The following is a 13455-nucleotide window of genomic DNA, read 5'->3' on the forward strand; positions in this document are numbered from 1 at the left end:
CAGAGGTGTGAGCCTCACCTGCTTCTATTAAAGGGCTTGTGCCTCCCAGGCAGCTGCCAGGCAATAGGTTAGAAGCTCTTTGTAAAGAATGTCCTCTCACACCTGTGACAGACAATGCTCCAAGGGTGTGTCTAGACTACAGGGTTTTGTCGACAAAAGTCCACTTTTGTCAACAAAACTATACCTGCGTCTACACTGCCACTGAGTTCTGTCAACAGAACATTGACAGAATTCAGCAGTTTTGTCGATGGCGGTAAACCTCATTCTACAAGGAATAATGCCTTTTGTCGACAGAGTTCTGTCAACAAAAGGCTTTATTGCATCTGCACTGTCCTTTGTGCCTACACTCTCATATCGACAAAGCAGTTTACTTTGTCGACAGAACTGGATGTACTGTAGACGCTCTTTGTTAACAGAGGTTTTGTCGATAGAATCTGTAGTCTAGACATACCCCAACTGACCTCCAAATGGAGCTTATTGACTTCCAGAGCGATGCCTTGCTTGCGGAGAAATTCAAATCAACACCACTTCTGGAATTGTGCGCATTTCTCTATGAACAAAGCTTTCCAAAGTGCAAGGCTCATGCCCCAAAGATGCTTCTCTTGTTTGGACCAACTTACATCCCTGAGCAGACATTTTCTGTGATGAAATTCAATAAATCTAAGGACAGATCTTCTATCAGTGATGGCCACCTTGCAGTAGTGCTCTGCACTGCAACATCAGCAACACATAGACTTTCTTCTTCACACTGAGTTGCACTTTTTCTTCAACACTTACATTTATTGAACATAAGTTGCATTAAATTCATGTGGGCAATAAGTCGGATGTGGCTTCTGCTAGTGCTTATTAACCTGTGCCCCTGCAGGTATGGCCATTTAAAGCTCCTGTTGTCTGTGGATCACCACTCCTAACCCTTGTGAGCTGTAGGAGGTGGTGTCCCAATTCACACAGTGCCCATTGGCTGGAGATGGTGCTCCACGGTGAATGGGAGATTCAAGCAGCTGTACCAGTGGAGGTGCATGTAAATGAATCACAGTCGGCCTGCTGGTGCTAATCCTGGTGAACTGTGTCTGCTCCATGGGTTGGATACTGACCACCACTGGTGTAACTAAAAGTTTAGTGTTGTTGTTATTACAAATGTGACAAGTGTTCTCAAAATGTTAGCATTATTATTACAAATGTTACAAGTGTTGCCTTCTACGATAATCTTTGGACAATGCTGTATGCAGTTAATTATTATTAAAATGTAATTACTTTGTTGTTTAAAAACATATTGGCAACTTTTTACAGCACTGTGATGGTGCATTGCGGTTCCCCCGACTCTTGCACCCCCGAAATGGCACGGACAGACTCCACCAGCCAGTAGAATAGAGGTGGTTTATTGCTTCTCCAGGATACAGCACAGCACAGATGGAATCTGGTTACAGGGCAGGCCTAGGATGCCTCAGCCCCCCTTGATATGGGGGGGTCTCCGCTTCTAAACCCCCCAGCCTGTTGCTGAGGCTGCTTCCTCCATGCTCCCAGACAGAAACTAACTAACTCTCCTCCAGCCCTGCCCCCCAGCCAGGGGCAGCATTCCACCTTCCTTTGTTTCTCCCCATGGGGGGTAGCTGGTCAGACAGGTTTGGAGCCCCCTTTGCATAATGACCAGACAGCAGAGGTCACCACAGCCCTAGCAAGGCACCCCCACTACGTCACAAGCACATGGACTGCCCCTTCTGCCCAAGGCCCCGCCCCTTCTGGGTCTGCCTGCAGACACTTCTGAAATTTGTGAAGTGGCTCCCCCTCAAAAATTATTGCCCGCCTCTGCCCTAGGTGCCCATGCCCTAGGTGGTGGAAGGAGACTTCACACGCTCCCCTGCCCTCAAGCCCTGATTGGCCTGGAGGCAGAAGGGGGAGCACATGAAGTCTCCTTCCACTGCCGGGGGCATGGGCACCTCTTGGGAGGTAAAGAGTTCACATGGTCCCCCACCTCCAGGCCAATCATGGTCTGTGGGTGAGGAAACAGGGAAGTATCCTGGCCCCACCCCTTCTAGTTGAGGCCTCACCCCTTCCCATGCAGCTCAAGGGCACTTCAAACATTTCTGAAGTGGCCCATGGTAAAAAATTATTGCCCACCCCTGATTTGTAGCTCTTTGCAGTGTGCCTGGAATTAAACTATTGTGAGTAGTTTTGTATCATCTGCAAATTCTGTCACCTCACTGCTTACCCCCTTCCCCAGACCACTCACGGGTATGCTGAATAGCACTGAGTCCAATACAGGCCCTTGGGGAACACCATTGTTCACAGCTCTCCCTGCTGAACCCTGGCTTCTAAGGAAGTTTTAGAAAGTGTCCCAATATGCACTAGCAGCTGGTTTCTGTATTGTGATGGTTTTCATGTTTGCCTAACATGCCAAGTGTCTCTGGTTCAAACACAGAGGCTATGTCCACACTGATGGGTTCTTGGGCCAGAAATATGAGGCTAAGCATGGAATATCCCGAGCCTCATTTGCATACCTAATGAGCTGCCATTTTTGCAGAAGAGGCTCTTGTGCCAGAAGGAGCTGTCTACACTACCTCTTCTTGAGTAAGAACAACCCTCTTGCGCAATGCCGTTACTCCTGAAAATAACCAGCGTAGCGGCATTGTACAAGAGGGTTTGTCTAGCGCAAGAAGGGGCAGTGTAGACAGTTCTTTCCGGCGCAAGAGCCTCTTCTGCAAAAATGGCAGCTCATTAGGTATGTACATGAGACTCAGTAATATTCCATGCTTAGCTTCATTTGCATATTTCTGGCACAAGAACACGCCACTGTAGACATAGCTAAAGCAGCATTTCTTTTCTTTCCTACAAAGTCTATTGGCCTTTCACTACCTGCTGGTTTTTAGAATAATCTTAAACTCTCATGCTTACCTGCTCCTTATTTAAGGAGGTGATTAGCCTGCCTGCATGGGCGGGGGGAAAGGAGGGAAGGAATAGAGCAGGGGTGGGAACCTCAGGCCCAGGGGCCAGAGGCAGCCACCCTCCTTACCCCCAGCATCTGGGAGCCAGTGCTGGCACTCCAGGATCCCCACTGCCCCACCGCAGGGCTTGAGCACACAAAATCTACTGGCTGCCCTCCCGCCCGCCCCCCCCCACCTTTGGAGGGGAAAGTGGGAAGTGTTTTTCTCAGAGGGGTCACATCAGTGAAGGGTTTTGTTTTTGTGTTTTTACTTCTTGCTTGTGTGTGGCCGCTGACAGATTTTTCTGTGGGTCAGTGGCCCCAAGCCAAAAAAGGTTGCCCACCCCGAGAATAGAGCATCGTTTGAGAGCTTGGCTGCCGGCTACTCAGCAAATGTGAGCATAAAACAATTCCAGCCTCTCTGCCAGCTGTTCCCACTGTTCTGTTTCTTTCCAGCTTACAACAAACCACCTTCAGCTTCAGGTGAGGATGGCTGTGTATGAAAACTACCTGCACTGAGACACTGCTAGGGGCCCTACTCTGCCTGCATCATCCCCTACAGCACAGAGGGAGTGAGCCAGCCGGCTGCCTGTTCAGAAACCCGCTTCCCCTTTTCGTGCCGGGCCCTGCGTTGCTCTGTGTCACTGTGGCCCTGGCGCAGTAATAGGTGGCGGTGTCTGTAGCTGTCAGCGAGCAGAGCTGCAGAGAGAACTGGTTCTTGGAGGTATCCGTGCTGAGCGTTGCGCGGCTCTGGAAAGCCGGGCCATAGTTTATGCGCCAATTAGAGTCACTCCAGTCGATCTCTCCTACCCACTCCAGCCCTTTCCCTGGAGCCTGTCGGATCCAGTCCCACCAATTACTGGTGACAGAGTCACCACTGATGGCGCAGCTCAAGGTCAGGGTCTCTCTGGGTTTCACCGCGCCGGGCCCAGACGGGATCAGCTGCACCTGAGAGCAAGCACCTGACGAGAAAACAAAACAAAATGTGGCAGAAATTCATCCGATCAGCCCCCCTCGCTGTGTGATTCCCGGCCCCTGCAGCAGCCACTCACCGTCTGGGGCGGCCACTAGGGCAAGGAAAAGCACCAGGCACTTCATTGCGTGTGATCGAGAGCGACACTGCGACCCGCGGGCAAGGCTGTGTCTGGGGAGAGATTGAGGCTCCCAGAACCAGGGGCCGGTGTTAAAGAGGAAGCCCGGGGGCAGGGATTTGCATGTGGCTTGCACCTAGCGAGGGTACAAAGGGACCGGCAGGGGCTGCTCTGGCTCACAGGGGACGTGTCATCCCCAGGGGACTGTCTCAACGACTTAACTACCTGCATCCTGCTACAAAGACCTTTTAAATCTGCACTTGAAAGGGAATCCCCTGAACTGTCATTCATGCTAAAATTTGACACTTTACATCTGAGTGTAAACAAAGGATCTAGTTATCTTACCCATTACAAAGATAGCTTCCCTAATGATCACCTCTAATATCATTAGCCCACAGACATTCACCTCTCCCCCCCATTCTCCTTCTGTTCTGAAATGTGATTTGTCCTTTTCATATGTGTTCATTTTTTAAAATTGTATCCTTTGGTATATATGGTTGTGACTATTTTCTTCCACTATTTGACCTGAGGAAGTGGGCCTGGCCCACGAAAGCTCATCATCTAATAAACCATCTTGTTAGTCTTTAAAGTGCTACATAGTCCTGTATTTTGCTTTGTCTATAAGGTGCATGTAACATGGTGTCATAATCAGGCGTGCTGATCTAAGGGGTTAACTCTGTATCTAACAAGGCATTGGGTGGAGGTAGGAATTTCAGACTGGAAGAGAGAGGGAAAATCTCTCCTTTGTGTTAAGAGCAGTTTCTTCCAGGTATTAGAGGAGATGGGAGATGCTTCTCTGTCCAAGAACCGACTTCTTAAAATGTGTAAGTAGCGAAAGAGTTAATTTGTGACGTCAGAGCGTTCCATCCTAATGGCCCTTCGCTCTCCGGCGCTCCAGACAGGGCTGTTTGGCGCGTGTCTCTGCTGCCCCCGTGCGGCAGACGCGGGAAGTTCCGCAGCTCTGGTTTGCGTAGGAGCAGCCGCAGGGTCCGTGTCACTGTGTGTCTGGCACAGTAATAGCGGGCGGTGTCCTCGGGCTTCAGGCCGGTCATTTGCAGGTGCAGCAGGTTGTTGGGATTGTCCCTGGAGATGGTGAAGCGGCCCTTGAAGGCCTGGGCGTAGTTGATGGAAGATGAACTTGGGTGTATTTCCCCGATCCACTCCAGCCCCTTCCCCGGAGCCTGACGGACCCAGTTCATGTAGTAGCTGCTGAAGGTGAAGCCGGAGGCTTTGCAGGAGAGGCGCAGCAAGTCTCCGGGCTTCTTCACATCCCCTCCGGACTCCACCAGCTGCACCTGGGACTGGGCATCTGCGAATAAAGGGATAAGAAGCGGTAAAAAAAACAACAGCCGATAATTGTCTGAGCTTCTGACTCTGTTATTTGATCAGGGACAAAAAATACCTTCCAATGCTGTTACAAGGAAAACAGCTGCGACCCAAATTCTCATTGTCTCTAGTGCTGGAGGGGGAAGTTCTCAGGGGACTGGCTGATCACTCCCCAGACCCAGCGGGCTTTGGATTGTCCTTGCGGGTGCAGCCTGGTCTAAGAGAGGGGCAGCCTTAAACAGGAAACTCACTCCCTTATTTGCATATCCCCTCCCTGCAACACCTAATACCGCCTCACTGAACTAGCCCAATTCACCTCCTCGGAGATGCAGAAGGGAGCGAGCCAGGATCTCTCAAGGCGCTCACCTTTACCCTGCACGGCCAGGCTCGGTTCCCTGCTCTGGCGCATACTTCCTTTTATCACCCGGGTTAAGGCGCCTTCGCCCAGGTGCAGAGCGGGGTTTTCTGAAGCACCGAGCGCCCAACTCCCATAGGTGCGTCGGTGCCAGAACACCCCGGTACAAAGTCCTGGCGTAACCGCACTCGCTGGAGACGACACAAGGACACCCCGACCCCTCGTACCACTGAGGGCGGGGGGGGGGGGATGCTTGGATCGAACCAGCCTGCACAAGGCAAAGGGGGGAATCTATCCCCCTCCGTGGGGCGACACGTGACCTCCTTGTGTCACAATAGGGGGCGTAGAGGAGGAGCCTTGTCTGGCTGGGAGGGGACCGGGAACGTTCACGGGTCTCCGCGTCGGGCCATTCTCATGGGCATGTCAGGCCGGCTGGGCCCTGAGCCAGGCAGAGACACGGGAGCTTTGTGAACAACAACCCCGGGAAAAGGCACCGAAGGGTCACAGCCAGAGCCCCCCGCGTGTGACCAATGACCCAGTCCCCAGTGTCTCCTCACTGTGGAAAACCCCCTTCCCCCTGTTAGCGCAGGCGCGGCTCTGCCCTGTCACTGTGTCTCCGGCGCAGCACTAGGGGGCGCTGTTTGCAGCTGTCAGCGAGCGGAGCTGCAGCGAGACCTGGTTCCTGGCGGTGTCTGCAGAGACCGTGACTCCGACCTGTAGCACGTGCGCCCCGCCCGTTCCAGCCCCTTCCCCGCGGCTGCCGGACCCGGTCCCAGGCGGCGCTGGCGTGGAACCGAGTCTCCGGAGATGCTGCAAGTGAGTGTCAGGGACTCCCCGGGCTTCGCCCCTCCCGGGCCCGTTTCCCGCAGTTGCACGTGGGAGAGGGCACCTGGGAGGAAACACGGAAATGACGGAGAGAGCCAGGCCCTGTCCTCTGGGATCAGGGGACATGTGAAAATGACACACCCTAAAACGGGCCAAAGGGACTGAGGCACCCAACTGCCACTGAATTGCATTGGGATAGGAGCACCTCATGCCCTTAGGCTACCTGGGACATCTCCTCTTCTACAGGCAGTGCAACAGGGATCCCTCCAGTCACATCCCCAGTAGCCACGTACTGAAGGGGCCTCCAGCACCAAGAGGAAAATCAGCAGCAGGTTCATCTTCAGTGAAGGTGCAAACTGTGCCCAGCAGCCAGGCCCAGGCAGATCTGAGCCAGGGGGGAAACTGAGGCTCCTACCACCAGGGTCTGGTATTAAAAGGGGAACCCGTCGGGCGGGGATTTTCACATGGGTTGCCCAGAATGAATGGGAAAGGGGCCAGGGTGTGAACTGAGTCTGCACAAGGGGATCCCAGCCTGGGTGTAGCCAGACAGACCGCCCCCCCCCCATCTCATCCATCTTATTTGCCTCTCTGAGGATCCTGAAGCATACAGGGCGGAGAAGGAGCAGTAAAATCAGCATAGTCTATGCTGGCTCATCTGATCCTGAGAAGCTGAAAACATAGATATGAAGAGAGAGAGCGATTAAGGCAATCAGCATAGCCATTAAGCTTTGATCTGCTTTGATGCAAGATCAGGATATGCGAGTGTGCCCGGCTGGCACCCATGTTGATACGAACACACAGTCCCTGGGAGAGGAATCCCCCACTGAGAAAAGAATGCCCAGTACTTCCAATTTTGTTATCTCTCTTACAAGTGTAAATTAAGTTCACAACTCCCTTGTAAGAACTGGTCTCACAAAAGGCAGACCAGCACTATTTGGCATCACAGATAAGAAAGAGAAATACGTGACCCAAAATGGGTATAAAAGATGGGTCCAGCACACACTCACTTTGAGTGTCATTCTACCCTCTACCTGCTGGTCGGTTAGGTGTTTGACCTCCCGAGGTTCTATGGGGACGCCCACCTCGTATTTTCATCTTTCCTAGGAATTGAGGGACCGGCCCTGGCCTGACATGCTGGAGTCGAGAGGCACAGAAGGGGGTAAAAATTGTACCTGGATGTGGTCCTCTGTCTTAAGTGTACACATAGAAAGAGTAAGCTGTTACTTGGTACCATTATTTCTATTTTTCTATCTTTATCTTCTTTGTAACCATTTTTAAGATCTATATTTTGCTAGTAGTTAAGAAATAGAGCAATAGCCATTGTAACCATATGATTTATAAGCTTCCTCAATAAACCTGTAACTGTTTAAGCTTTAACCTGATTCCTTCAGTTGCTGTAACAGAACCAGGCACAATTTAAAAGAACTTCAGCAGGTCATTAGGGACAGTATAGGAAGAGCTTGGGCGTTTGGATTTGTGTCACACCCAGGTGGCAGAATCCACTGGGGCACCTTTCAGTCTTTCCCCAAGGCTTCCCGCTGCGAAGGAATTACGAATTCTAGCAGCTGAAATCTAAGGTGTAATAAGCTCTTCCTATAAACTCCAGGCATCTGAGAGCCTGTTGGCTGCCCTCTGCGATGGGACCCCGGTCCTAGCACTAAAGTCACAGATGTTAAACTATTTTTCGGGGCACCCTCCAGCCTTCTAGGCTGCCCACTGCAATGAGACTTTGTGTCTCAGCAGTTGAAGACTTGGGTGTAACACACACGCACACACTGCCCTGACCGTCGGCTGACACTGGGACGTGACCTCCCCGACAGGGGAGGAGAATGGGAATCCCCCCAAAGATCTGCAGCCTTAGTAGTCTCCGGGCACTGGGAAATCTCCCTCCTGTGGGTGCTTCGGCTCTGCCCCGTGTCACTGCCCACAAAGCCCCTGAGACATTCAGTGCCTCGCATGTCTGCATGGGAACCGTTTCCTCTTTTCAGGCCAGGCCCTGCATTGCTCCGTGTCACTGTGGGACTCTTTGGCGCAGTAATAGGGGGCGGTGTCTGCAGCTGTAAGTGAGCGGAGCTGCAACAAGACCTGGTTCTTGGCTGTGTCCGCAGAGATGGTGACCCGGCCCTGGAGAGACTGGGCGTTGCTTGTGCTCCTGTCATATGGACGCACCCGCTCCAGCCCTGTCCCAGGGAGTTTCCGGATCCAGTGCCAGTGGCATATCCAGCACTGATGGAGAACCCGGTGTGACATAGTGGGGGGGAACTTACTAACCCCCACTGGCTGCCGTGGGTACCGCGGCCCAGAAGGACAGGCCATGAGTCATTATGCAAAGAGGGGCTCTCAACCGGTTTGACCAGCCACCCCCAAGGGAGAGGAACAAAGGAAGGTGGGATGCTGCCCCTGGCTGGGGGGCAGGGCTGGAAGAGAGAGAGAGTTAGTTCCTGGCTGGAAAGCAGGGGAGAAGGAACTGGGGAGGGGGCTGGGATTCCCTTATCTCAAGGGGGGCCCTGAGGCCTCTTAGCCCCAGTTCCTGTAACCAGATTACATCTGTGCTGTGCTGTATCCTGGAGGAGCAATAAAGCACCCTCAATTCTACTGGCTGGTGGAGTCTGTTTGTGCCATTTCGGGGTGCAGGAGACGGGGGAACCCCAACGCGCTGTCACACCCGGACACAGCGCAGCTCAGGGTGAGGGTCTCTCCGGACTTCACCACGCCAGGGCCAGACTGGACCAACCGCACCTGAGCGAGAGCTCCTGGGGAAGGTGAAACAAAGCGACAAAAGATTTAGCCACCGAACGTCTCTCTGTGTGTCCCTGACTCCCCCGCTGCCCGCCGACACTCCCAGCTGAGGGCAGAGAGCAAGGAAAGGAGAAGCAGCAGAAAATCCTTTTTCATTTCCCATTGAGAGACTCTCTCCAGCGGGGAGGGCCGGGCCGGGCTGTGTCTGGGCGGAGACTGAGGCTCCTAGAACCGGGGTCTGGTACTTAACCAGGAACCTCCAGGCAGGAATCTGCATGCGGCTGCCGCAGGGAGGGTATAAGAGAGGCCGGGGCTGAGTGCTCAGTACGGGGCGATGCCCCCTCGGGGTCACGTCTCCCCTTTACACCCCAGACAGGCCGGGCGCTCAGCGCAGCGCACACGTAGGTGGGAACATTTCTCCTCTCTGTGCAGATTCGGTGGGAATTGTAGCTCCAGGCCCGGGGGTTCAAAGAGGCTCCTGGATCCCGCGGACGGTCAATTCGATCCTGGCTTCGAAAGTCCTGGCCGGTGTCGCAGTAGCGGGACTGTGAGACCAGGGCTCTTTCATACAGCCCGGGGGAGGCTGCCGGCTCCTAGGCGCCCCCTGCCGAGTCCCAGCGCCCGCCGCAGGCTGCAGAGTGGCTCTGCCTGGCTCTGGTGCACCCGCTGGTCAGTGCCGGGGCAGGAAGGGCCCTGAGCGGCCAGAGGGCGAGTGGGGAGAGCAGCCCCCATGCACGCTGGGAAGGCAGAACCGGGGGGGGGGGGGAGCCGATCTGTGGGGGGTAAAGTCGGGCACTGGACTGCAGGGAGCTCTGGCAGAGGGGGCGGAGGAACCAGGCAGGGAAGAGAAAAGAGCGGCGGGCTAAAGGTAGGGGAAGGCAGGGACACTGTGAGAAAGGAGCCGAGTTGGGCCCAGCACCCCTGGGGGCAGAGCGGGGCTCTGTAGCTGGAGCCAGACAGGGGAAGGAGCCGGGCTGGTCACAGGGCTGCTGGGGTGGGGGAGGGGGCAGAGAAGAGAAGGAGGGTGGGACGGGCACCTCAGGCAGGTGGGGGTGGGGCTGTGAGCGACCAGACACCAGAGTCTCCTCTCACAGAGGGGTGACGCTCGGGGTTTCTCTGGGTAGGGGGAGAAGAAGCTTGTGGCTTCCCCCAGGGCCCACTGATGTGTTGCCGGGGGGGGGGGGGCGGAATACCTGTGGGGGTATCAGGTGAGCATCTGTGTTCGTAGGGCGGCACCAGGAGTTGGGAACCTGACGCGCGGTTAGACTCACAGTGACACCAGGGCTGGGGGAGTTTTGAAGGATGGTCCAGAGCGTCAGTGCCCGGTGCCCAGCTACAAAGTGTTTAACCTCCAGCGGCCCGGGCGGCTCCATTGCTTTTCCTGTTTCTCCCCTCACCCTGCAGCTGAGGGGGACGTGGGGATGTCGGGTCCCCGCTAGGAGGCACTTTGGGAAATCCAGAGTCTAGTTACTGCACCTCGAGCAACCGATCCCCACGTCTGGCTCTTCCGAGCTGCGCGTTTTTACCTCCGTGTCTGAGCCTGGCCGCACCGAAACGTGAATAGTCGGGAAGCCCTGGGGTTCATGGACACAGGGTCATGGATGGATCATGGATGTAGAGACCTGGGGCCTAGTGAGAGGGATTCTGTTTACACTGCAGTCATAGATCCCGTTGCTGCGCCTGGCGCGGGATTCCCTGTGGAAGTGCTGCCCCCGCGCGGCGCAGGGGAGCGATTCTGCCGCTGGAGTTTTTGTATCAGCCTGTCGGGATTTCCCTCGCTGTGTCTCGCACAGTAATAGCGGGCGGTGTCCTCGGGCTTCAGGCCGGTCATTTGCAGGTGCAGCAGGTTGTTGGAGTTATCTGTGGAGACGGTGAATCGCCCTTTGACCGCGTCGTTGTAGTATATGTTCGAGCTGTAAATATAGGCGACCCAATCCAGCCCCTTCCCGGGAGCCTGCCGGACCCAGCCCATGTAGTAGCTGCTGATGGTGAAGCCGGAGGCTTTGCAGGAGAGGCGCAGAGAGTCTCCGGGCTTCTTCACATCCCCTCCGGACTCCACCAAGCTGATCTGGGACCGGGCACCTGGGAACACAGACAAGTTATCAATATTGGTCTCCACGCAAGGGGAATTTAATATTCTTCTGCCGTCAGTCAGAGGAAGAAAATACCTTCCCAAGCCGCTACAGCGACACAGAGAAGGAGCAAAAATTTCATGTTTCCTGGCGCTGGAGCGGAAAGTTCTCCGGGCACTTCGAATTGTCCCTGCGGGTGCAGCCTGGGCAGAGCGAGGGGCAGATTTAAACAGGACGCTGACTCCCTCATTTGCATACCCCGCTGCTTATAAGAGCCCCGCCCTGCTCCTGCCAAGGATGAGCTTGTCTCGCCCTAGGGCTCCGAATGCAGGAGTCAGACCGACCCGGCCCAGGTGTCTGTGTAGCGCCGGTCACAGGGCGCTGGGACCCTCCTGACACTTTCGGAAGCCGGGGGGGATGAACCCGCCAGTGGCTGTGTTTCCTCACACAGGGATTGAGAGACTGGCCATTGTCATGTGTCATGGGAGCCAATGGCCTGGCTCCCAAAGCCCTTTTGGGAGAGCATCGATCTATGTACGGGCAGGGGGTTCCTCTCTGGGCTGGTCCGTCCCTTTGGAGCAACAGCGCCACCTGCCGATAAACACGCGGCACTTTCCCTACAGGAGATTTTACTAGATACTGGGGAGTGATTCCCGTGGCTTGTGCACCTGCCTCTGACCTGCCCGGGGGCAGGGAGCTGAAGAGCTGTGGGGCTCTCCCGGGACTGAGCTGCACTTGCTAGAGAGCCCCGCAACTCTGCCCATGGGCTCTGGAGGCTTCTCTCCTACAGGGAGTACCGGGTACTCAGGACTCAGCCCTGCCACTCCCAGCTAGGGCCGCAGCATTCATGGCTTGGAGGGGGTGGGGGGACCAGGGGACCTTCAGCAGGATGTATGTGCTCTGGCGATTCAGGGTACCACCACAGATAAGGGATGCTAGGACTTCAGGGGCGCTGTGGATGGATTACGGCTACAGCCTGGAGAGGTGCTGGAAACTCAGGGGGTTGCAGCGGGTTCGGGGCTTCAAGCTGGGGGCCGCTGGGAATTCAGCCAGGGATCAATTTTCAGGCTCGCAGCTGGTGTCAGGATTTGGGGCACCGCTGTCTGAAAGAACTGAAATCTCTCCCCGTTGAGGAACTCTGCTTTAAGGTGCACGTGGGGTGGGGTGACACAAACCTCTAACTCACCCCCGCACCCTAACCCCTCTATCACACTCAGGCTGCCTCTTCTGCTAGTGGCTAGCTGCCTGAGCGCGCCCCCTGCTGGCACCACCTGCAGCATTCCCCTGAATGTATCCCTCCCCGTCTCTCACACAGTAGCAGCGGGCTCTAACTTCCCCCGATCCCTTTCCTACTGCGCTCAGTGAGTTCGATGCGGTGAGTGGCGGAGGCCGCTGACCCGTTTCTGGCCGCTCACCCAGACCGGGATGCTTCCCAGCTGTTCCCCTAACTCCATTGTGCCCCTCACTCTTGAGCCGCAAGAGGCCGTTGCAGGGGAACCCTTGGACCCGATAGATTTTCTAAGGTACAAACTGGGAGACTTTTGATCTCTCCTGACTGGCTGCGGACAGACTGGAGCGGGGCTCTTGGCTTTAGCGGCCTCCCAGCCCGGCTACTCTGTTGGTAATTCCCTGCCCTAAGGAAGCGACCAAGGTTCCCACCTGAGCTCAAGCCCAATCCCTGAGACTAAGAGCCCCACACTCGGGAGGATCCGTGTTTGCTGCACTTCTCCCTCCCCCGGAACCTGCCAAACCCCTGGCAAGGCAGAATCACTCCTGGGGAACCAGCCAGAACTACCTAGCCAGATGCCCTGAACTGCAGATTCCTAAGCACCTGTTCTTGCAGTGAGAGGGGAACATGGAAATGAGGTGACCTCTCCACACAGGAAGCAAAGGCGGTGCCGGAGCGGGATTTGAACCCAAGGCCACACAGATAAATAGTAGAGAAGAGGGGACCACAGAGAAAAAGAAACCAATAGAGAAACGAGGGTTTCACACGCACACGTGTTGACATGTGAGCTCTTGCCAGACAGAAAGGGAGCAGCCTCCGTTTACTTTAAATCTTCTCAGCTCTCCCCTTCTTGTGGAGGCAACAGCTGGGATCCCCTTTTCCCCAGCATCGAATTACCT

General features: G+C 55.0%; 1 gene segment (V, D, J or C); it reads right to left on the bottom strand.

The window, feature by feature from the left end:
* Positions 1 to 4553: 4553 nt before the first annotated feature.
* Positions 4554 to 5583, bottom strand: LOC142821185 (Ig heavy chain V region 3-like). The segment is given in 2 exon segments: positions 4554 to 5320; positions 5414 to 5583. Coding segments are annotated over 2 exon segments (540 nt in total).
* Positions 5584 to 13455: the final 7872 nt, after the last annotated feature.

Source organism: Pelodiscus sinensis, chromosome 30 (genome assembly GCF_049634645.1).
Source record: "Pelodiscus sinensis isolate JC-2024 chromosome 30, ASM4963464v1, whole genome shotgun sequence".
In the NCBI taxonomy this organism is placed as follows: domain Eukaryota; kingdom Metazoa; phylum Chordata; order Testudines; family Trionychidae; genus Pelodiscus; species Pelodiscus sinensis.